Below are 24,181 nucleotides of genomic sequence, written 5' to 3'. Positions count from 1 at the left end.
ACTTTTATTTTTGGGGAGGTTTTTAATGGTTTTTTCTATTTCTTCTCTACTGATAGGTCTGTTTAGGCTTTCTGCTTCTTCTTGACTCAGTCTAGGAAGGTTATATTTTTCTAGGAATTTATCCATTTCTTCTAGGTTGTTGAATTTAGTGGCATAAAGTTTTTCATAGTATTCTACAATAATTCTTTGTATATCTACAGTGTCCGTGGTGATTTCTCCTCTTTCATTTTGGATTTTGTTTATATAAGTTCTTTCTCTTTTTTCCTTGGTAAGTCTTGCCAAGGGTTTGTCAATTTTGTTGATCTTTTCAAAGAACCAGCTCCTTGTTCTATTAATTTTTTCTATAGTTTTTCTGTTCTCTAATTCATTTATTTCTGCTCTGATTTTTATTATCTCCTTTCTTCGGCTGGTTTTGGGTTGTCTTTCTTCTTCTTTTTCTAGTTCCTTAAGGTGGGAAGTTAAGTGGTTCACTTGGGCTCTCTCTTGTTTGTTCATATATGCCTGAAGTGATATGAACTTCCCTCTTATCACTGCTTTTGCTGCATCCCATAGATTCTGATATGTCGTATTGTCATTTTCATTAGTCTGTATATATCTTTTGATTTCTGCACTTATTTCTTCTTTGACCCATTCATTTTTTAAAAGTATGTTGTTTAGTTTCCACATTTTTGTGGGATTTTTTTCCTCTTTTTTACAGTTGAATTCTAGTTTCAAGGCTTTATGATCAGAAAATATGCTTGGTACAACTTCAATTTTTCTGAATTTGCTGATGTTGTTTTTGTGGCCCAACATATGGTCAATTCTTGAGAATGATCCATGTACACTGGAGAAAAATGTATACTCAGTCACTTTGGGATGAAATGTCCTGTAGACGTCTATCATATCCAGGTGCTCTAGTGTTTTGTTTAAGGCCACTATGTCTTTGTTGATTCTCTGTTTGGATGACCGATCTAGAGCCATCAGCGGTGTATTGAGGTCTCCAAGTATGATTGTATTTTTGTCAGTTTTTGTTTTAAGATCAATAAGTAGCTGTCTTATATATATTTTGGTGCTCCTTGGTTTGGTGCATATATATTAAGAATTGTTATGTCTTCTTGATTCAGTGTCCCCTTAGCCATTATGAAATGGCCATTTTTGTCTCTGAGTACTTTTGCTGTCTTGTAGTCAGCATTATCCGATATGAGTATTGCTACACCTGCTTTTTTTGGATGTTATTTGCTTGGAGTATTGTTTTCCAGCCTTTCACTTTGAATTTGTTTTTATCCTTGTTACTTAGATGAGTTTCCTGTAGGCAGCATACAGTTGGATTTTCTTTTTTAATCCATTCTGCTACTCTGTGCCTTTTTATTGGTGAGTTTAATTCATTTACATTTAGTGTAATTATTGATAATTGTGAGTTTTCTATTGCCATTTTATATCTTGCTTTCTGTTAGTTTTGTGTCTTGTTTGATCCTTCTCTTTCGTTTTTCTATCTTTTGTTTTTATTTGGTTGTATTCCATACATCTTTCCTCTGTTGCTATCTTTTTTATCTCATGTGCTTCTGTGGTGGTTTTTTCAATGGTGGTTACCTTTGAGTAATGAAAATGGTCCCTACCCTGTTCATTGTAGCGAACTATTTTGTGAGTACTTTTGCACTCCATCGTCCTTTGCTACTGTTAATCTCCATCTTCTCCCCCTCTTTCTTTTTGTTGTTGTCACATTATAAATTTGGTTTTATTGTGTTCTTCTTGGAGCTTTTACGTGTGGCTCTGTTTTTTTTTGTTCTTTGTATCTGATTGGAGAACCCCCTTTAGTAATTCCTGGAGTGGGGGTTTTCTGATGATAAATTCCCTCATCTTTTCTGTATCTGTGAATGTTTTTATTTCTCCTTCATATTTGAAGTATAGCTTTGATGGGTATAGTATTCTTGGCTGAAAGTTCCTCTCTTTCAGGACTTTAAATATTGGGGTCCACTCTCTTCTAGCTTGTAGTTTCTGCTGAGAAATCTGATGATAATCTAATGGACCTTCCTTTATATGTTGTATTCTTCTTTTCCCTGGCTGCCTTGAGAATTTTTTCTTTGCTGTTGGTTTGTGTCAATTTCATTATGATATGCCTTGGAGTAGGTTTGTTGGGGTTAAGAAAACTCGGAGTTCTGTTTGCTTCTTGAACTTGAGGCTTTAGTTCTTTCCACAGGCTTGGGAAGTTCTCATCTATTATTTGTTTGAGTATGTTCTCCATTCCATTTTCTCTCTCTTCTCCCTCTGATATACCTATTATTCTTATGTTATTCTTTTTGATGGAGTCAGATAATTCTTGTAGGGCTATCTCATTTTTTTTAATTTTTGAGTCTCTTTCTTCTTCTCTCTGTTGTGCCTCAAGTTGCTTGTCTTCTATTTCACTAATCCTCTCTTCTATCTGACCTGTTCTATTAGCTAAGCTTGTTACTTCGTTTTTCAGCTCGTGAATTGAGTTTTTCATCTCTGTTTGATTTGTTTTTATAGTTTCAATTTCCTTGGTCATATATTCTTTGTGTTCATTGAGTTGTTTTCTGAGCTCCCTAAATTGCCTTTCTGTGTTTTCTTGTATATCTCGGAGGATTTTTAGGATTTCTATCTTGAATTCTCTGTCATTTAGCTCCAAGTTTTCCAATATATTAAATTTTTTCTCCATAGATTTTTCCTCATCTAGCTGTGTTACCTCTCTTTCTTTTGTATCCATGATATTCGATTTTCTCTTCCTTAATGGCATCTGAGGGTGGTTTTGTTGATAGTATTAATGAGATTTAATAAAGAATATAAAGTTAAAAAATAATAATAAAAAAATAAAAAATCGCAAAAAGTTGTTTTTTTTAAAAATAAATTTATATTGAAATAAAGAAAAATAAAATAAAATAAAAATTTTTTAAAAAAAGGAAATTATTCCCCCCTCCTTTTTTCCTCTCCTCTCCTCTCCCCACTTTCTTGAGAAAATCTTGTGGTGGACTGTGAATTATCACAAACAATGCCTGTGATGGAGGGCCTGAATTGGGGAAAAGTAATAAAAGGGCAAAAAAAAAAAAGAAAGAAAAAAGAAAAAAAAAAAAAAGAGCATATGGACCCACAAAAAGCAAATAAGGAAAAAATTTGGGTCAAGAATAAAATGATTTGCTTTTGGGTGTTGGTTGTCTAAGAGTTATGATGAGAGGAATAAGAGGAAAATGGAAAAATGGGGGGACAAATTAAAAAATTACTATTGTATTTAGTGGAACAAGAACTAAATAATATGGAGAGCCAGGGATGGGAGCACTGCTAGTGAATTAAAAAGGTGAAGTAAAAACCCCCCAAAATGCCACAAACATAAGTTTGAGTCCCAGATAAGATAATTTGTTTGTTATTGAGGTTTGAATGAGAGGAGATGTAAAGGAGAAAGGAAGAAACTAATATAGAGGGAGAAAAGAAAGAGAGAGAGAAAAAAAGAGGGAACCACTAAACGAAGAAAAAAGAAAGGAGAGAGAGAGAGAGAGAGATTTAAGGGTTTTGGAGTGCAACCCTCATAGAGAGAAAGGAAGAGAAGAGAAAAGATAATGGGAGATGTAACACTTATGGGTAGTGTAGTTCAAGGAGAGGAGAGAGTAAGACCGGCAGAGAGTTAATCGGCCAAATTGGAGGAGGAAAAAAAGTATGAAGAATGAAGATAAGAGAAACAAACGAACAAATATAATAAAATGGGATAGGTTATAAAGTCTGCAGATTATTCTTGATTTTGAGAGGTTATCTTCTTGCTTTTTCTTTTCTCTCCCTCTTCCTGGTCGGTGACTCTGTACCCCGGGTTCTGCCCCTTTGGCACGCTCAGGTAGAGGTTTGCAGTTGATAAGTCTCTATGGCAATATCATGTATTGTGCTTTAGTCTCGTTGGCAGTCGAGGCTCATTAGCATTTATAGGCTCCGAGAGTGAGAGAGTCCGTGTTCCTGGAGCCTTTCTCCTAGTCTTTCCTTCCTCAATGAGTAGGCTGATAATCCAGCTATGGGGTTGCTGCTGCCTCTGCCTGGATAGTAAGAGGCTCAAAGAGCTGGCAATTCCCCAGTCTATTTCCACTCAGTACAGGGCTCTGGGTAAGGCTCAGTCAGTCAGAGCTGCTAGCATAATCAGGCGGGCTTTCCGCCCACTCAAAGACCTCTGGCTCTGCCACTCTGTCCGGTAACACAAACGGGCGCCCACTTCCGGGGCGCTTGTAGGAAACTCTCACTCACTGTCTGCGACCAGGATATCCGGCCAGCAGTCTCACGCTTTGAGTGAAACCCCCAACCGCAGGGAAAAGTTGCAGCATTGGAATTGAGTCTCGCTCCATCCCCGTCCCCGTGCGCGGCTTTTGCAAGGCGCTGGGGCGGCCCGAGATTCCGCTTTGGCCCACACAAAGGCCCCTGACTCTGCCCCTCTTTGCGATAACATGGGCACGCACTGCCGAGGCACTCGGAGGAATCGCTCACTCCTTATCTGCGCGCAGAAACCAGGATATGAGGCCGGCCGCGTTTCCCTCTGAGTGAAACACCCTACAGCACGGAAAATCTCCACCGTTGGAATTAGTTCTCGCTCCCTCCTGTGTGTGGCTTTCCCAGGGCGCTGGGGCTGCCCAGAGACTCTGCCCTCGGCCCACAGAAAGGCCTCTGACCCTGCCTCTCCGTGGGGCAACACGGGCAGCCACTCTCGGGGCCTAGGAAGAAATCTCTTGCCCACTAACTGCGCACCGACCAGGAGACCGGGTAAAATGGCCGCTCTGCTTGTCTTTCTTTGTTTGGGTTTGGCGCGAGTGTTAGCTTGTATTGCCCGTGTTGCCACAGGATCAGATTTTCCTCGGCTTGGATCTCCGTGCCACAGCCTGGTTCGGCCTTTTGTGCCGCGGCCTGGATCTATTCACCCACTTTGCCTGCCTCAGTTTCTATATTCACAGTTACCAGAGAAAGCCGCCCTGTTTAGGTTAGTGAGGAAGGAGGAGCATTTCTTACTCCCTATTTCCTTCGGGGTTTGGTTATATATTTAGCCAATTTTTCACTCAATCATACCTTTGGGTGTATTGCGAAGCATCTGGAAGCTCCAAGTATAGGTTTTTCTGTTTCTGGTTGAAGATCTTGTTGAGTTTTGGGGGAGATTTATCGGTATCGCTTCCTATCCCGCCATTACTCTGACGTCATCTCCCGAATGACTAGATTTTTACACAGGCGTGAACAGTGCTGGAACATGTTTTGGGTCACATGACCACTGACCACATTCTTGGTTTCTCTTAAGGAATGAATTTCTGATAACCACAAGTAGAGAATAAAATTTTAGAAAACCACTCAGTGGTAAACCAAATGAAAATACTGAGGATCTAAGGAGTTGTTTTAGATTTTTTTTTTTTTTTTAGTATTTTTTCTGAAGGTAGAAGTGGGAGGCAGTCAGATAGACTCCCGCATGTGCCCAACCGGGATCCACCCGGCATACCCACCAGGGGGCAATGCTCTGCTCATCTGGGGAGTTGTTCTGTTGTGTGTGGAGCCATTCTAGCACCTGAGGCAGAGGCCATGGAGCCATCCTCAGCGCCTGGGCCAACTTTGCTCCAATGGAGCCTTGGCTGCGGGAGGGGAAGAGAGAGAGAGAGAGAGGAAGGAGATGGGGAAGGGTGGAGAAGCAAATGGGCTCTTCTCCTGTGTTCCCTGACCGGGAATTGAACCTGGGACTTCCACACGCTGGGCCAATGCTCTACCACTGAGCCAACCGGCCAGGGCCAGATTGGACTTTGAAACTCCAATTTTTAACTCTATATATAAACACTAGGAACTATTTCATACCTTTCTACTTAAAATTTTAAATTAAGCATTTTTATGTTTATGAAAAATCTCTATGTCATCACAAAGATAGAGTGCTGTAGCATAGACCTAGATAATCCTCAGGGAATTCTTGTTCATTCTGTATTTTTTGATGAAAGCAGTAGGCTCATAGAAATATATTCACATGTGACAATTGGGGTAAACATGTTTTGAATCAGTGGAATGAAAGTTGTGGCCTTCATTTAAAGTAAATTTGAATGACGTAATGAAAATACCCTTGAAGGACATCTTTCTGTTGGCTAAAGCAAGAAAATTAGAATAGTTTAAAGGTATATATTATAATTCAACTTACAAGGAGGAATAAAGAAGGTTTGTACCTATCTAATCTTAAAACCATCTAAAAGAACAAATGATCATATGGTATATAGTTTAATTAAAATCTCATAATATTGGAATAGACTGTCATTAACATAAATGTGATTAATTTGAAGTTTGATCATTGGGAAATCAGCAGTAGGTATTTTTTGCTCAGCAACTTACGTATAAAGAAGATTGGCACATAGTTTGTCTAGGAAGAAACACAAAAGCAGTCTTTATAGACACTGCTTCTTAAGTGGCCCTTATTTACTAAATTATTGTGGTGCTAAATTATGGTCAAATATTCACTGTTCCCTAGTAGGTTTCTGTCAATGCTTGAAATTGCATAGAGAAAGGAGATTGTGGTTTGGAGCAGGGAGGAGATACAGGCCACCAGGGCTAGGGGTGGGTTAAAAGAGGGTGCTGGGAGAGGCCTGACCTTGTAATCGACCACTGATATAATATTAAGAAATGATGATGTTGAGCTTGGGTTTTAGGAGAAGAAAATTCCAGACATTTGTTGGGCAATTGCAAAGGTGAGACAGCTGAAAAACAGTCTTTGGTCTGACCAGGTGGTGGCACAGTGGGTAGAGTGCCGATCTGGGATGCTGAGGACCCAGGTTCAAGACCCCGAGGTAGCCAGATTGAGCGTGAGTTCACCAGTTTAAGCAAGGTTGCCGGCTGAAGTGTGGGATCATAGACATGACCTCGTGGTTGCTGGCTTGAGCCCAGCATCTCTGGCTTGATCAAGGGGTCACTGGCTCAGCTGGAGCCCCCCAGTCAAGGCACGGATGAGAAAGTAATCAATGAACAATTAAGGTGCTGCAACCAGTTGATGCTTCTCATCTCTCTCCCTTCCTGTCTGTCTGTCCTCCCCCTCTCTCTTTCAACAAACAAACAAACAAAAACAGAGTCTTTGTTAATGTAGCTGAAGACCATGTATGTACGCAGGGATAAACTTCAAGGTAAAGAATTAGGACACCATGTAGAAGATTTTGAGTGATTACATTTTATTTTCCAAGCAATAGAGGAAAGTCTGGCAAGTATAAATAGGAAATAATTTACTGGGGCAGGCAGAAACAGGAAAATCTGTAAGCAGAATAATGATGTACTAAGAACTTCATAGAGAACTGTGGCAATGGAACACATAGGAAAAGCTGAGCACAAACACTGTTGTATTAGATAGAAGGTAAGACTGATCAGATGCCAGAGCTGAATGCACAGAGGAGTCAGGGATAATTTTTAAGTTTTATAGCTAATGGCTGGCTGAAAGGAGGAGGGAAAAAGCCTACATATTATAATAAACAGAAATAAGAATATCAGGAGAATTATTTCGAGGCTGTAAGGTTAATGGGTTTGGATTTGGGCCTGTTGAGATGGATGTTCCATTGGGACATTCAGAGGCCACTGACTGTAGGATATGGTGAGAAATGCACAACCCCCTCTCAGAGGTTAAGCCATGATGGATTGAGAACCGTTTGCATTAACATATTCATTCAGCCTGGAGGGGTGATGAGGCCAAAGGAGGGAGTAAACAGAGGGATTTGAATGAGATGGTTTCAGAATGCCTATGCTAATGAAGGAAAAAAAGGAGTCAGGTAAAGGTTGAAAAGAATTACTGCTAGTACATGTGCGAGAAACAGTGAAAATGCCAACTCACAGAAACCAAGGGTTAGGGAGACGTTCTAGTAGTGAGCAGAGTTGTAATGCACCCCAAACAAGGAGGATATGGACGAATATAAAGCCATTTACATGGACTATTAAAAGGTTACCATACAATGAAAAAGGGCAGTTACAGAGAAAGGGGGTATGGTGCGGATCTTAATACCTTTGTATGGATTAAATTTCTACCCAGTTATTTCATTTTAATAAGATTAGCTATAGCCTGATGCACCTTCTTCTCACCCATCTCATGTTCTCATTTGCTGAATTATGTTTACTGGAAATCATTGAAATGTCTTCGATTATGGTTTAAATTTGTTTTATCCATAAACTAGACTAAACTTTCCTACAGTGAGAACGTGTGCAGGGTTTTAGTGTATTATGAAAACTAACATTTTCACTTCCAATTGCTTATATTTTCTATGTTTGCAGATAGTGTCACTCCCTGACTGCCATTGACAATGACTTTATCCTTGAGGCATCATCAAGGCATTAGACCAAATAACAGACCAGACCAAGAAGACTTCTTTGCACAGCCTAGGGCAGGCATCTGTCAGCCCTGGTGTGAGCATTCTGGGCTCTGAGTAGTATGGTGTATAAAGTGAGGAAGGATGTCCGTGAACCCATCAGATCCAAGTTCACGTAGGGTCTGCTGAGACTCGGCAGGTGGATTGCCGCTGGTAGATGGTACTAGGAGGAGGACATAGTGTTCAAAAGAAGACACTTTCTGTTATTCCTCAAGATATGTGTGCTTAATAACTGGGCTAGCAATTGGACTTTTGATGTTTGAATCAGTTTTCAATAAAATTTGCAACTTAATTTCAAGGACTATGTGTTTCATAAAAAGTAAGGGCAGCTAGACATTTATTTATTTATTTATTTATTTATTTATTTATTTATTTATTTATTTACCTTAAGAAACAAGTTGGTTTACAAACATATGCCCAACTTCTAGTTGATCTCTAAAAATATAGTTTCGCAGAGTGAATCTCAAGTGTTCGTAACGGGACAGGTTTTTCTCACATTTGACTTTCATTGTAGGTAAAAGAGTAGCCACATATAAATCTGGTATAAATTCAGGGGTTTCACCAGAGTCCTTTCCTTGGTTCTACTTAGTGACAAATACTGTATTTAATCAGGGAGAGGGAGAGGATAGAATCTTTCTTTCAGTACTTAGAGAGGAATATTTAAAGGCAAGCACTTCCAGTAGCAAAATATGGTAGTTGTTTAAATCTCTTTAAGGCGTTGGGTTAGAAGTGTCTGATGTCAGATTATTTCACCTGGAGCAGAAGTCATAAGAGGGCAGAGCAGCCTAAGGATAAGTGGGGAATTCTTGTGAGGGTAAAGGGGCATTGTCTTTATTTACCTCAAACCTCAGAGGGATGCAAGTGGGTAGAAAGAAGCAAGTACGACTAAATTTTAAACTCTTCACCATTTCATATCATGAACTAATCTTTATAATGTCATGTTTCCCTTCTAAAAACTTAATGTGGGGGGGGTGGATTCTTGGCATAAAAATAATTTGTCTATGAAAATTATTTGAAATTTGTCTATGAAAAATTATGTAATTAAAATCATGGTTATTAGTGATATCTTAATTATAATTGGAATATTACTTGTCTATTTATCTACGATTAGTAAAAGGTAAGTAAAAATGTTTACCTAGCTCATGACACGGCTGTGCTGTCCGGAGGACCCCTTTTCCAGCCAGTGTCCTTGGCTCTGCTGGTTTCCCGGAGCAAGAAATGGGCAGGTTCTGTGTGTTACATTTTGCATACATCATTGCTTGCATCCTCCTGCAGAGGAGAAGTAGTTAAAGAACATTGAAGTTCATGGCAGTTAAATACCTTGCTCCAAACCATGAAGCCAGTAGAAGTAGAATTTGAACTCTAGCCTGCCTAGAAAACTTAACCAAGATGGCCTTGGCTTGTTGGCTCAGTAGATGGAGTGTCGGCCCTGTGTGTGGATGTCTCAGGTTTGGCCCCTGGTCAGGGCACACAGGAGAAGCAATGATCTGCTTCTCTCCCCCTCCCTTTCCCGTTTCTCTCTGTCTTCCCCTCCCACAGCCAGTGGCTTGGTTGGTCCGAATGGCCTCAGGTGCTGACAATAGCTTTGTTGATTCAGGCATCTATCTGCTCCAGACGGGGTTGCCAGGCCGGTCGGTGGAGGCTCATGCAGGATTGTTTCTCTATCTCCCCGCCTCTCACTTGAAAAAAAAGAATATAAAAAAGAAAGAAAATTTAATCAAGATCTTTTACAGATAAATACTGTTTCCTCTAGAGCGGGATGAAAAAAAGGAGAGGGATTTTGTAACTTATCAAACCAAGTGCCAAACCCAAAACTGTTTTGTTTTCAAGCTGACTTAAGAACATACTTTTAATCTGATTTCTTATTTAATTTTAATATATTTTATGTCATAAAACCCTCAAAGAATAAAAATTTAGTGTTATATAAAGGACATTAAGAAATTATTTACTGCATTAATGGCTCTTTTCTGTTGTTGTTTTTTTAAGTGAGAGGAAGGCAAATAGTAAGACAGATAAGACAGACTTTATTAAGGAGTTTCTTGAAAACCAGGATAACTAGCTGTTATTTAATTCAGGGAGTCTGATGGCTTTTGACCTGACAAGTTAGATTGGTTACTCTGGAACTGGTGAGTACAACTGATCAGATACCACAGACAGGAGACTCTTGAAATATCCTAAGCAAGAGATAAATAGCTCTGCCCTGACTAGAGAGATACAGTGGGCCTGGGACAAGGAAACAGATAGGAAAGGCAATTCTGTAATAGACGTGTAAGACACAGAAGCTGAGAGATAAGGGAATGGGAGAGCATGCTGTCCAAAGGGAAATTTTCAGAGCTAGGAATCGGGAAGAGAAACTTGTGGCCAGGCAGGCAAGGGACTCTCATGAGGTCAGTTTTCAGGAACATACGCTTTGTTTAAAAAATTCAAGTTGCATCACACTTCTAGAGAAAACTGTATTTTTCTTGGCTACAAGAGGATGAATCTTTGTTAACTCAAGTGTTGTATTAGGCAAAGTCTATATAATAAGACTTGTGTTTTTGTCTATAAAATAGTCAATGATACTTTAAAAGAAAATGATAAAGATTAATGGAGCTTCATATTAATAGCAATATATCTAATGGCTTCAGACCATATTAAATACCAGTAATAAAAAGCTATGGTGTGATACAGTTTTCAGTAATAAAGATTGAAAGATACTTTATCCTTTTTATCTCCATTGACTAAGATGGATAGAATATGATTTTTTTTTCTTAAAAAATAGCTTCTATTTTAATGAAAGAAATACAAAAATGTCAGTAAAAGTATTTTTCGGTGACCTCTTGTTCACTCTTCATAAAAATAGATTTCTTTTTGCAAGGAAAGGTAAACAAATACTAAGTAGGCCACCAACATTGTGTCCACAGTTTGTTACATGCTAGGATCTGTGATTTGCATATATTATTTAATTTAATTTATAAAACTGTACACATTTGTTTCTACAATAATCTTCATTTTACAGGTGAAAAAATTTAGGATTAGAGAATTTAAGTAACTTGTATCCAAATTAAACAGCTGGTGAGAATTTTTGGTTGCAGACAGCTGCAATGGGAATCATAAAAAGCAAATGGATGAATACACCTTATATTTGAGGTATCAGAACTAAACAGCCATGGTGACTGATTGAATATGAGATTGAGGAGATTTAGGGCCAGGAGTTACACAGATGGCTCCAAGGTTTCTGGCTTACAAGTCAGAGCGTTGTTCTATTTCCTGACAGAAGGAACATAGGAGGGGTCTATGTGAGAGGCAAGATGGTCAGTTGGAGCCTGGGCATGCTTTGAACAAGAGTGTGGGATATGCACGGGGAGAGATTTACTGGGATACTGAGTGTGAGGATAGCGGATTGAAGGACAGGAATGGACTGGAGACACAGCTTCTGGAGCCATCAGTTACAGGTTCATTACAGATGACATGGACAAGTGTATGGTTGCCCACGAAGCCTGTGTGCAGAAGAAGATGAAGGTCTCTACGCATGACCCCAAGGGGACTGCCACCTTCGAGGGAGGGCAGAGAAAGAAGCCCACAGAGGAAACGAATGAGAGTATCTTAAAAAGTGCAAATCCTTGGAGCACACGCGATTTCATTTTGGAGTTCAATGATGTCGCTTCTTTGTGAAATAGCTATTGTAATATTGCATCTTGTCTACATCTCTCCTTTATCCTTAGTGTTTTAAGTGCCACATTTTGCATATTTCCATTGAAAGAAGAGAGAAAAAGAGAGAGGGTTTCATTGAAATTACCAGTGTATGGTATGTGATTGACATGGGTATTTGTATATTTGTCTATAAAGGTATAGATACCTTTTGACAGAAAGAGTAATGAAATCTTCAAAATGACAAACGTTTATTTTTTACCTACTCTTGGGGATGGGTGAGACAAGGGGAGAGAGTGCCTTTTATAGTTCTTTCTTACACTACTACTTTTATCCCAGAAGCTATTCATAGTTAGGGATGATAGTAGCTCTGATAAGTTTAGACAAATGTGTGCCTTCCAAATGTAGCCCAGACAATCTAAGTGGGAGAATTAATCTTAAATAAAAACATCTTGGTAACATAAATTTCTGTCATAAAAGATTATGTCATTTATGCAACAGAACTTTCATAAAGGACACATATGATCAGGATAAAGTAACTTATGTTTCCAGACTTAATAGAGTTCTATTAGTGAATTTGTTTCTTTATTGTTATAAGTATATAGTGTCACAGATACTCTATTTATAGTGTCAACAAACTTTGAAAGAATCTAAATGAAAATAACAATTGCCCTGGCAGGTTAGTTCAGTTGGTTAAGAGCGTTGTCTCAAAACAACAAGGTTGCTGGTTCGATCCCCAGTTATGCCACATGGGAAGCAACCATTAAATGCATAACTGAGTGGAACAACAAATGCTTCCTCTTCCTCTCCCTTCTTTCTCCCTTCCTCTCTTTGTCCTTTTAAAAGTCAATAAAAATTAAGCAGTGGATAGGTATAGGTCGGTTGATTGGAGCACCATCCCGGAGTGCGAAGATTGCCAGTTTGATGCTCCGATCAAGACACATACAGAAGCAGCTCAGTGTTTCTGTCTCTCTCTTTTCCTGTCTCTCTCAAAAACAAAAACAGGCCCTGGCCGGTTGGCTCAGTGGTAGAGTGTCGGCCTGGCATGCAGGAGTCCCGGGTTCAATTTCTGGCCAGGGCACACAGGAGAAGCACCCATCTTCTTCTCCACCCCTACTCCTCTCCTTATTCTCTGTCTCTCTCTTCCTCTCTTGCAGCCGGGGCTCCATTGGAGCAAAGTTGGCCCGGGCGCTGAAGATGGCTCTGTGGCCTCTGCCTCAGGCGCTAGAATGGCTCTGGTTGCAACAGAGTGACGCCCCAGATGAGCAGAGCATTGCCCCCTGGTGGGCGTGCCAGGTGGATCCTGGTTGGGCGCATGCGGGAGTCTGTCTGACTGCCTCCCCGTTTCCGACTTCAGAAAAATACAAAAACAAAACAAACAAACAAACAAAAAAACCCATAATCATCTTTGAAGAATTCAGTTATAATATATTAATCTGGAATAACCTGGAAGTACCTGGGTTTTTTCCCCAATTTTAAGATAAAATGAGATAAGAATGCTTCAAGAGGTTGTTAGTAATCATAAATTCTACTTTCACATCTAGAATAAAATCTCTTCAATTATTTTTAGCCTTAGGAAAAAATTTGTTTTTGTATTTTAAACCAAAGAGGAATAAAGCATAACTTTTGGAATGCTGTGATGCTATGGGCTGTTCTAGGATCCATGTTTGATCTAATCTCCTAGGATAAATTTACAGTACCCGTATTTTTAGTGAACCCCCTTTATTACTGTTTAAGTCAATCTATGATTGGTGATTTAACATGAAAAGCACTTCAAAGCACCTCCAAAGAATCTTCCCAAAAGCAGTAGTTTTTCTTTTTGTTGATTTATTGGGGTGACACTGTTTAATGAAATTATACCGGTTTCAGGCAAACAGTTGTACAACACATCACCTGTGCATTGTACCGTGTGTCCACCACCGAGGCTGAGTTTCCGCCCATCACCGCTTATCCCCGCTCTACCCTCCCCCACCTCCAGCAACCACCACACTGCTGTTTGTGTTCATGAGTTTTCTCTCTCTTTTTTATTTCCATTTTTTGCTCAATCCTTCCACCTTCCCCACCCAACCCCTTTAAAGGTAGATTTTCTGGTCTTAAATTTCTCCCTGATTTCCATGTCAGCTAGAGGGGATGGTGTTTGTTGTTGTTTTTTTTAATTTACTTCTTTACCAGATAAATGAGGTCATGGTTGTTTTAAATTTATTTCTATATCACTTGACGTAAAATAATTTTTAGAATTTTAGAATTACAATACTTTACTTTAGGAATATGCAGTGGTAGTCAACCTGGTCCCTACCACCCACTAGTGGGCGTTCCAGCTTTCATGGTGGGCGGTAGCAGAGCAACCAAAGTATAAATAAATAGATAGATTTAACTATAGTAAGTTGTTTTATAAAGATTTACAGCTAGTGCTCGACTTACAACCATGATTGCTTCCGACGACTGGTCGTAACACGATTTCATCATAAGTTGAGTAGGCTATATATACAGTACTGTGAAATGATGTTATAAAAATCTTTAAGTCATATTTTATCATAATTTTCTTTCATTATTGTTATATATCATAATTTTCTTTGTTCATTTTATGTCATTTGTATCATCTCTACACCATTTTGTTTCTTACTTTTACATTCGTCAGGTTTAAGTAAAACACTGCATTACCAGTACAACTGGTTTAATATTTGCAAAGACAATTTCCTCTTGGTAGACATCTTGGGAGGGGTTTGATGAAAAATATCCAAGATACAAAACACAAATTGCTGTACCGAGTCTGGGATAAGAATTGAAATGGTGCACACAGAGATGGTAGTGCTGCCAGAAGTCAGTCCGCACTGTTGTATGCCCAGCTGGGCAACGCTTGTGCTGCCAGACGCGGAGCAGTCATGGCTAGCAACTGTGGTCGTAAAGTCAAATGGTCGTAAGTTGCATAGGTTGTAAGTCGATCAATATTTGTATTCTGCCAAACTTAGCGAAAATCCAACATAAAGTACTTGGTAAGTAATTATTATTATATGCTTTAACTTGCTGTAACTCTGCTTTATAAATTTTATAAAGTAAAGTTACTTCCCTACTTTATAAATCACCATTACTGTGGAACCGGTGGGTGGTTAGAAAATTTTACTATAACAGAGATACAAAAGTAGGCGGTAGGTATAAAAAGGTTGACTACCCCTGGGAATATGTTCATTTAATTGGATTTAAATTTGTCAACATTGAAAGAGTTAGTTACCTTATTTATGAAACCAACACTTTGTTCTTTTCCTCATTTATTTCATCATAAATCAGTAATAAATGTTGATGGGGGAGAGGAAGAGTGATCTAGTTATTATCTGCACCTTAAAGACTGATTTGTTTTTGTTGTAGGTTTTATTGGGATTTAATCATGCTTATAATGATGGTTGGAAATCTGGTCATCATCCCCGTTGGAATCACATTCTTTACGGAACAAACAACAACACCATGGATTATTTTCAACGTGGCGTCAGACACAGTTTTCCTCTTGGACTTGATCATGAATTTTAGGACTGGGACTGTCAATGAAGACAGTTCTGAGATCATCCTGGACCCTAAAGTGATCAAGATGAATTACTTAAAAAGCTGGTTTGTGGTTGACTTCATCTCATCCATCCCAGTGGATTATATCTTTCTCATTGTAGAAAAAGGAATGGACTCAGAAGTTTACAAGACAGCTAGGGCGCTTCGCATTGTGAGGTTTACAAAAATTCTCAGCCTCTTGCGTCTGTTACGACTTTCAAGATTAATTAGATACATACATCAGTGGGAAGAGGTAAGACTTGTATTTTATTTTTTAAAGCCACTATACCATGACATTGTTAACTATAACTTTTAAAATGAACAACTGTGCTATGTATAAGTTTTATGAATTTCAAGAACATTTTTTTCTTTATTGTTTGGTACATAAGATATATGTATATCTCAAGAGATATGGTCAAATATTAGATTATATATTTTTTAAAGATTTTTTTTATTTATTCATTATAGAGAGGGGGTAGAGAGAGAGAGACAGAGAGAGAGAGAGAGAGAGAGAGAAGGGGAGACGAGCAGAAAACATCAACTCCCATATGTGTCTTGACCAGACAAGCCCAGGGTTTTGAACCGGCAACCTCAGCATTTCCAGGTTGATGCTTTATCCACTGCGCAACCACAGGTCAGGCCTAGATTATATATTTTTTATCCTAATGAATGCAAGTCCTCCTCAGAATGGGTGGTTTTTTTTTTTTTTTAATCTGATATAAACATATCCAGTACCACATTTGATAAAGATGTGAAGAGTCTATTTGCTAATCTACTTTGTATCATTAGCTCTAGGAAATAATTTGGTATTTGGTTCTTCTCATATTGAAATTTCAGAGAATTTGTGTTTGAAGGAAACAGATTTTTTTTTAGTGTTTCCAAGTTCTGTATGTAAAGATGAGGTTAGCATAATAATTTTGTTCTTTTTATGCTTTGCATATAATTATTTATGATAGTTTATCCCTATTAGTTCATTTCCTAATTCTGAAGAACAGTGTACCCAGCAGGAAAATTATTGAGCAAGAAACACAAATAAAATACAGTGCGTCTGGTCAATATTTTGCTGACTAAAGCAGCTGCTGTTCTTAGGCAGTTCATGGGACCAGAAGTTGCTCAGCTAGCGGAGACTCCAAAGATCTCAGTTAAATGGACCATCACCAAGCAAAGGAGCTCATGGTCCTATTTCCAGGATCTGCATAGTAAACTTTTTCTTTCCTTCTACGTCTGTGTTGTCATTTTAAGTTAATTATAACCTGAATTTTGTTGTCTGCATAAAAAGGTTTGAAGAAGCCTTTGAGAGTATCCACACCTGCACTGAAGAAAACAGTATACTTGCGGTGGAACTGTCACTTTATTCATGACAGAAATCACTTTTAGCATTTTTAGGATGAATTCTGTTTTGGAATATAGGTGTAAATGAATGAAAACATTGGACCTTCTGTGAACAGCAGCTCTGCCATCTTGTAGGTTGAGGCAGTGTTTTGTGTGGGCTTCTTTAATGGTATCTTGGCTCATAGGATTTAAGGAAATAACATACAATAAAAAACTGCGTAAAACAATGCTGAGAAGACTTAAAAATGGACCATTCTTAAAGTACGGATGTGGATTATGTTTAAAATCAAATGAAGTGTATTTGAGAAATTGGATTCATCTTGTTTTGTGTTTGTATAGCATATTCCATCTAAAAATGTAATAAATATTTGGGTCTCAAACTTTATTATTCCAATTTGAGATTACCATTAAACTTAGATGGTTATTGATAATCATAGCTAGTGTTTATTGTTATATGTCAGATAACATATTTGGGTCCTGGCCAGTTGGCTCAGCAGTAGAGTGTCATCCTGGTGTGTGGAAGTCCTGGGTTTGATTTTCGGTCAGGGCACACAGGAGAAGCAGCCATATACTTCTCCACCCCTCCCCCTCCCTCCTACTCTTTCTCTTTTTCCCTCTTGCAACCATGGCTCAAATGGTTTGAGCAAAGTTGACCCCAGATGCTAAGGATGGCTCCATGGCCTTGCCTCAAGCACTAAAAATAGCTCAGTTGCCAAGCAATAGAACAGTGGCCCCAGATGGGCAGAACATTGCTGGTAGGGTGCTTGCAGGTGGACTCTCATCAGGGTGCATGCTGGAGTCTGTCTCTCTGCTTTCCTATCTCTCACTTAATTAAAAAATAATGTAACATATTTGATTCTTTACTTGGATTAGTTTATTGAATCTTCCTAATAATGTTGGTTACTTGCCCGGGGTTCACAGAGAAAGTGATAAATGGATCTGGGATTAGAACCTTGGCAATTTGTGGCCCTGGCCGGTTGGCTCAGCGGTAGAGCATCGGCCTGGCGTGCGGGGGACCCGGGTTCGATTCCCAGCCAGGGCACATAGGAGAAGCGCCCATTTGCTTCTCCACCCCTCTCCTCCTTCCTCTCTGTCTCTCTCTTCCCCTCCCACAGTCAAGGCTCCACTGGAGCAAAGATGGCCCGGGCGCTGGGGATGGCTCCTTGGCCTCTGCCCCAGGCGCTAGAGTGGCTCTGGTCGCGGCAGAGCGACGCCCCAGAGGGGCAGAGCATCGCCCCCTGGTGGGTGGAGCATCGTCCCTGGTGGGCGTGCCGGGTGGATCCCGGTGGGGCGCATGCGGGAGTCTGTCTGTCTCTCCCCATTTCCAGTTTCAGAAAAATACAAAAAAAAAAAAGAACCTTGGCAATTTGACTCCAGAGGCAGTGCTCTTAGCCACAAAACTGTACAGCTCCTCACTATAACCTGTCCTCTTTTCACGACACATCCCTTAATACTCAATTATTTTATGTGTTGAATACAAATTGTAGATGAATATTTACCTCTAATGGCATGGTCACACAAAAAAGATTTCAATGACCAGCCTGTGGAATGAAAAAGCAGTGATATAAATACCCAGTCATTTAACAATGCAGTGGGCCGTGTGACTTTTTTTCAGTGCCTGTTGTTTTAACCCAGTTACCCTGGAGACTAGCATCGGGATGAACAGATGGAGTCCTATCAGATAAAATGGCAGGCCGTGTGGTCAAAGAATAGGACACTCCTTAAAACTGGTGTCCTCTGGCTCCTGGCAGCGGTCACAGGCACCAGATCTGTATAACATGATGGTGTTTTAAAGATGCCACGATAGAAGTCAGGAGTGTCCACTCACTGCCACCGTTGCTGTAAAAGGCAATTTAATAGGCACTTGCAGGCATTTGGTAACCAAACACACTGTGGCCAGAGCTGTGAGTTGGCCAGACCTTTCTTATAAATAAATGACCTTGATAATAAATGAACCGTAAGCTCATTTAAGTGAAGAATGTTTACTTGATTATATGATACCCTCATATAATATCACATAGTGTCATGGATATTTAATATCTATTAGTAATACTGTTAAACAGGGAAGGAACAGTGATAATTAATCCAGAATTTAATACGACTTCATGATTTCATCACCTACAATGATGCAGACCAAAATCACTAAAGAGCTTAAATGGTTCCAAACTGGCAAATCCCTACCTGATTTTTTCTAAGTGCCACAAGGATGTGTTTCAGGTGGACATACAACAAACAGCTTGGAAGCACAGCTGCTCTGTGAGCAGCTCGAATAAGATTGCACAGGAAGATGTGAGCTCCACCCACATGTCTTGGAGTTCTGAGTGTTTTAGTACCAATCTGGCTAGTGCTAAATTCAGCAAATTTGGGGAAGTAATGTGTGAAGTCTGAAAGCTGCTTGTGTTCTAAATGAATCATTTCCAAGGAAGGCAGCTGCTTTCTATAGGGAACTGCTTTCATCGTCGAGGATACATCTTTTTTTTCCGGTCTGAAAAACAACAAGAAGTGAGAAAGCCAGATAAATCACAGAAATATGGTGAATGGAATAGAGAAACTTTAAAACTTCGCCATGATGTTACTATCATTACTGAAGTTGAATGTTGTGGCTAATATACAAGGGAAAAGCTGATTGGCCAACGTATTAACGAAATGCATCGTGTTAAGGAGTCAAGAGGCAAGTTGTTTACACAAGACAATTGCAAGATCATTTGCTTTAAGAAGCAAAAATAGAGCTCTGTCAGCGCTAGATTTTCAGCATTAGGTGAAGGTTTTTTTCCTTTATTTTTATCATATGATACCCTCATAAAATATCACATATATCATGGATAGTTAATGTCTGTTTCACACTGAAACTTTATATATATTACCAGGTGACATGAAAATCTGTAGCAATTATTTAGATAAATCAGGCCAGAAAATGCTTTTTACTCTCCTCTCCTCAGAAAACTGAGTTGAATCTTTCTCACTCTTGTGTTTGGATTAAAAAAAAAATCATTTCTTTCATTCAACATTGCTTTTAATGTTGTATTTCAAGTAAAGTCAGTGACCCAAGCCAGACTGTTACTATGTCACAGGGGGAACAGTTCTCCGCAAGCCTCCTAAAAGAGACATATGGTGAGGAAATCCTCGGAAATTAAATGGAATATTAGTAACAATTTTTGACAGTCACAAGCCACGAAGAGATAAAGGGCAGATTAAGAGCTTAGTAAAGGGGAGATTATTCCGTTTGTAAAGGTGAAGGGTCCTAGGAACTTGAATGCTGTCAGTCCTAGTAATTTTCTTTTTAATCAAAGGGTGATGATCTTTGAAATCCTTAGATATTTAGGAAATAGTAAGTGAAAAGAGAACTACTGCTCTGTCATGATTGTATCTGTTTATGAGAGTCAGTGTTGTGGGCAAGGTGAAAATGTAGGAAAATGTATGATGTTTGTATAATAACTATGGCTTTGGAACCCCTACCTATAATATTTTATTGTTATTCCTCATTGACTATCCCCTCAACCTTCCTTATGTAGATTCCAGACCTATGGCAATGAACTAAATCCAGTTTGTGGCAGGAGAGAGGGCTGTGGTTCTGGTCTTCATGTACATCTACGGCGATTCCAAATGAATACGGTGTCTGGGACATTGCAGTGCTCTCCTAGAAATCAATATTAGATTTTTTTTAATGTCAACTTAGAGACAGATTTATAAACCAATTATGTTTAATAACAAGCATTAATGAGGAAATTTATTCCACAGGGAGCTGATTCAGATTGCAGTTTCAGATTTTGGTTCATTTTTAACGTTCTATTTGGTTTAGATTAGAAACGGACTCTTGCGATAAATTGCCTACTTAATAATTACACAACACATATTGTAACTGCTGTCATTTTCTAGAAAACATATAGAATGCCAAGGATTGCTAGAAGCTAGCACCGTTGTTTTCCGAAAGCTGCCTTCTGTTAGGGCGTAGGGAGGCTCTCCCTTGCCCATCACATCGTATCTGTGTTTCTGTGCTGTGCCTCCGGGGTTGCCCAGCGAACCATACCCCTGTCTCGCCAGTGTCACTTCAGATTTGCACCCAACAACAACTCTTTGTGTTTTGTTTGTTTGTTTTTGTTTTTGTTTTTAGTTTTACAATGCTTCGTGGAGAATGCTTCTTTCTGCTTCTGTAATTTTTCATGTGCCGCACCTCAGGTTTGCAAAGCCTTTCTTATCTTGTGATTCCTTTAAAAATTAGGCAGAAACTTACTGCCAGAAAACATCCTACATTGCCAGGACCCCTCCTTTGAACAGTTCCATGGGCTTTGCTTGCTTTCGTTCTTGCTGATAGCTTGGTCGCTGATGGTTGCTTCTATGCATTCTCCCTTTTCTGTTGATGGACATAAATGTCTATGGGGAAGAGTCAGTGTCAACCTTTGTTGACCTTCCTTGTGCTCTAGGAGCTGTCCGAGCACGCCTATCCACTAAATGAATGGCACTCCTCCATGTCCTAAATCCATTAACTAATGGCTAGGGGACGTTCATTCTTCACTCCTAAGCATTCCTTGAGTAGTTTCTATTTGTAGACATTGCACATGAGAATACAAAGCAGACCTTGGCGTCTGGATTACCTAGCTGCACGGAAGGTGAGCAGAGGAGTGCATGCCATGAGCTGTGAAGGACAAGCAGCCTATCAGGATAGTTCTGAACCCCCAGAATCCAGGTAGAAAGGCAGTGAGTTTGGAGGTAGAGACAGGAATTTGTCCTAGTGGTGGACTCAGTAAGGTGTCAGTGAGGCTTTGTTGGCAGGAGATTTCCACTTCAGAATGTGGCAGTGTGGAGGAGGTTAGAGACCACGGAGGATGGAGCTAGTGATAACCAGGGGAGGGTTACCACTCATGGCATATTTATTTTATTTTATTTTTATTTTTTGTATTTTTCTGAAGCTGGAAACGGGAAGAGACAGTCAGACAGACTCCCGCATGCGCCTGACCGGGATCCACCCGGCACGCCCACCAGGGCGACGCTCTGCTGCGACCAGAGCCACTCTAGCGCCTGGGCCAGAGGCCAAGGGGCCATCCCCAGCGCCCGGGCCATCTTTGCTCCAATGGAGCCTTGGCTGCGGGAGGGGAAGAGAGAGACAGAGAGGAAGGAGGGGCGGGGGGTGGAGAAGCAAATGGGCGCCTCTCCTGTGTGCCCTGGCCGGGAATCGAACCCGGGTCCCCCGCATGCCAGGCCGACGCTCTACTGCTGAGCCAACTGGCCAGAGCCTCATGGCATATTTTACATACTGCCAGGTGTGAAGTAGCCTACCTTTTTAGATATCTAAAAAGAGGTTTATCTTTGCCAGGTATTCTTGGCTTTGAAATGTTTCTATCAAATAATAAAATATGAACAGGCCACAGGTGAAGTCAATTTTGTAATGCTTTATAATGTAAATATCTATCATGTTTGATCTAATTAACATTATATTAATGCAATATTACTATAACGATATTATTATTGATGCAATCATATTTGAGATATATATTTCTCACCACCAAAAACATGGTGGTGTGAATTGCATCCCATACTATTTATGTGTATTCATTAAAATTGTGCCTTATATTTTCTATTTAAGGAGAAACCCTTCAAGTGAGTTGTTTATGACTAAAACTTAAGAGTCATAAAGTTTAAATAAAATGAGATACATGGAAATTACTTTAAATCCTTAAATTGGTATATGCCTGTTAAATATAAGATCCATGATACCAATTTTCTCCCATTAGCACACCTACTGAAACTGTCATTATGACTTGTGTGTGTGTTAATATTTGAGCAGGCCAATATTGTTTCTGCTAAACACCACTAGGTGTCCTCTATTGGTTATGTTACTTACTGTAGGGTTCTAAAATACCAAAACTGTCTTCTTGGAAATTATTCATTTATACTCTTTCAGAACCACCCAGTTGCTTGGCTATTAATGTCTAGATACTGTAGATAACTATGAATATTCATATATGTAAAAATTATTTGTCTTTACCTATACTTTCTCCTCAGGTGAAACAAATAGTTTGTTAGGTTCCTTCTCCAAAGAATCATTTTTTATTCTGAGAGAATTATTTTCAGTATTATACTGTGTGTTTTGTAAACTATTTTAGCAGATAGCCAGCAGTTTTAAGGTACAGTGTGATGAGTTTTAATTGTGTAGGGGAAGTTAAGTCAAGACAATTAAGAAGAGATTAAGAAATAGTGTGCGGGTGTATGTATGCGTGTGTTAGAAGCGAGATACATAATGTTATGAAAGTTCTTTGGTCAGTGCCCTAAAGCAGATCGGGATAATCCCAGGGCTTTTCACGTGGAAATCTTAGTTAAATGACAAAGTAATAAGATCAGATTTGAAATGTTCAGGCCACTATTTTCAGATTAAAATGTTAAACTTTCTTAATGCCTTGTCATTGGCCTAGCCTGTGTTTCTGTTTCGCATGTTTTTATATACGATACTTATACTTCCATGGCTATATGTTGAAAACAACCAGACTTGCATCCCACGTTTCAAAGTTATGTAATCCCATGCCTCAAAATACTCATGGAGGCTGATATTTCTAGAAAGACATCTCTTGAGCTCTTTGAGCTCATTATGTTCACTCCCCCCCTCAAATCTCCTTTGCTGTCTTGTATTATGTTGCTCAAGTCAGCAATTGAAGAGGCATCCTTGACTTCTCTTTCTTTTTTTAAATTGAATTTATTGGGGTCACTGGTCAATAAAATTAGTTTTTCAGTGTACAATTCTACAATATATCATCTTTATATTACTTTGTGTGGAGGCACCCAATATCAAGTCTCCTTCCATCAACTTACACTTGACCCCGTCTACCCTTCCCAACACCCAAAGTCCTACTGCTTTCACTTCATGAGTGTGACACAACCCTGGTACTCGTCAGTCCTCTCTGTCACCATCCTAGTCCATGGCAGCTCCTGTCACATCTCATTTACATGTTCATAATAGACTCATTACTAGATTTTAAAATTCACCCTTGCTTGTCTTCCCAGGGCCTCAGAAGGGATATTTTTTGAAGAGCAGATGTTGCCATGTCATCTACCTGCTGCAAATATTTCTGCAACTTTTCATTACCACTGGGGCAAATTCCAGAGTTTAAGGCCCTTCTGAGTCTTTCCTACTTCCACAGGGGAAACCACTGCTTGCTTGTTCTTTTCTTTAACTCTGCTAAACCTCTTTAGGATTGTCACATACGCTGTTTTAAGGCCTTTACATGGGTTGTTCATTTATCCTAGAATATTGTTCCTTCAGCCAACCTCAAGTTATTTATCACATTTTCTCCCTTTGACTTTAACTGAAGCTTCCTCAGGGTTGGATTAACTAATTTCTCAGATGCTATTAGTTCCACCTGTAATATGCTAGCTTTGTAACG

At 39.4% G+C, this 24,181-nt stretch overlaps 1 protein-coding gene across 1 annotated transcript in view; it reads left to right on the top strand.

The window, feature by feature from the left end:
• HCN1 (hyperpolarization activated cyclic nucleotide gated potassium channel 1) overlaps window positions 1–24,181 on the top strand; it is a 335,249-nt gene that overhangs the window by 38,033 nt on the left and 273,035 nt on the right. Inside the window, exon 2 of the mRNA XM_066240628.1 lies at window positions 15,306–15,729. Within this exon, the coding sequence (XP_066096725.1) occupies window positions 15,306–15,729 (424 nt within the window). The remainder of the gene's footprint in view (window positions 1–15,305; window positions 15,730–24,181) is intronic.

Source organism: Saccopteryx bilineata, chromosome 1 (assembly GCF_036850765.1).
Source record: "Saccopteryx bilineata isolate mSacBil1 chromosome 1, mSacBil1_pri_phased_curated, whole genome shotgun sequence".
Lineage (NCBI taxonomy): Eukaryota > Metazoa > Chordata > Mammalia > Chiroptera > Emballonuridae > Saccopteryx > Saccopteryx bilineata.
The sequence above is the reverse complement of the archived record's forward strand: the minus strand, read 5'-3'. Positions and strand labels throughout refer to the sequence as shown.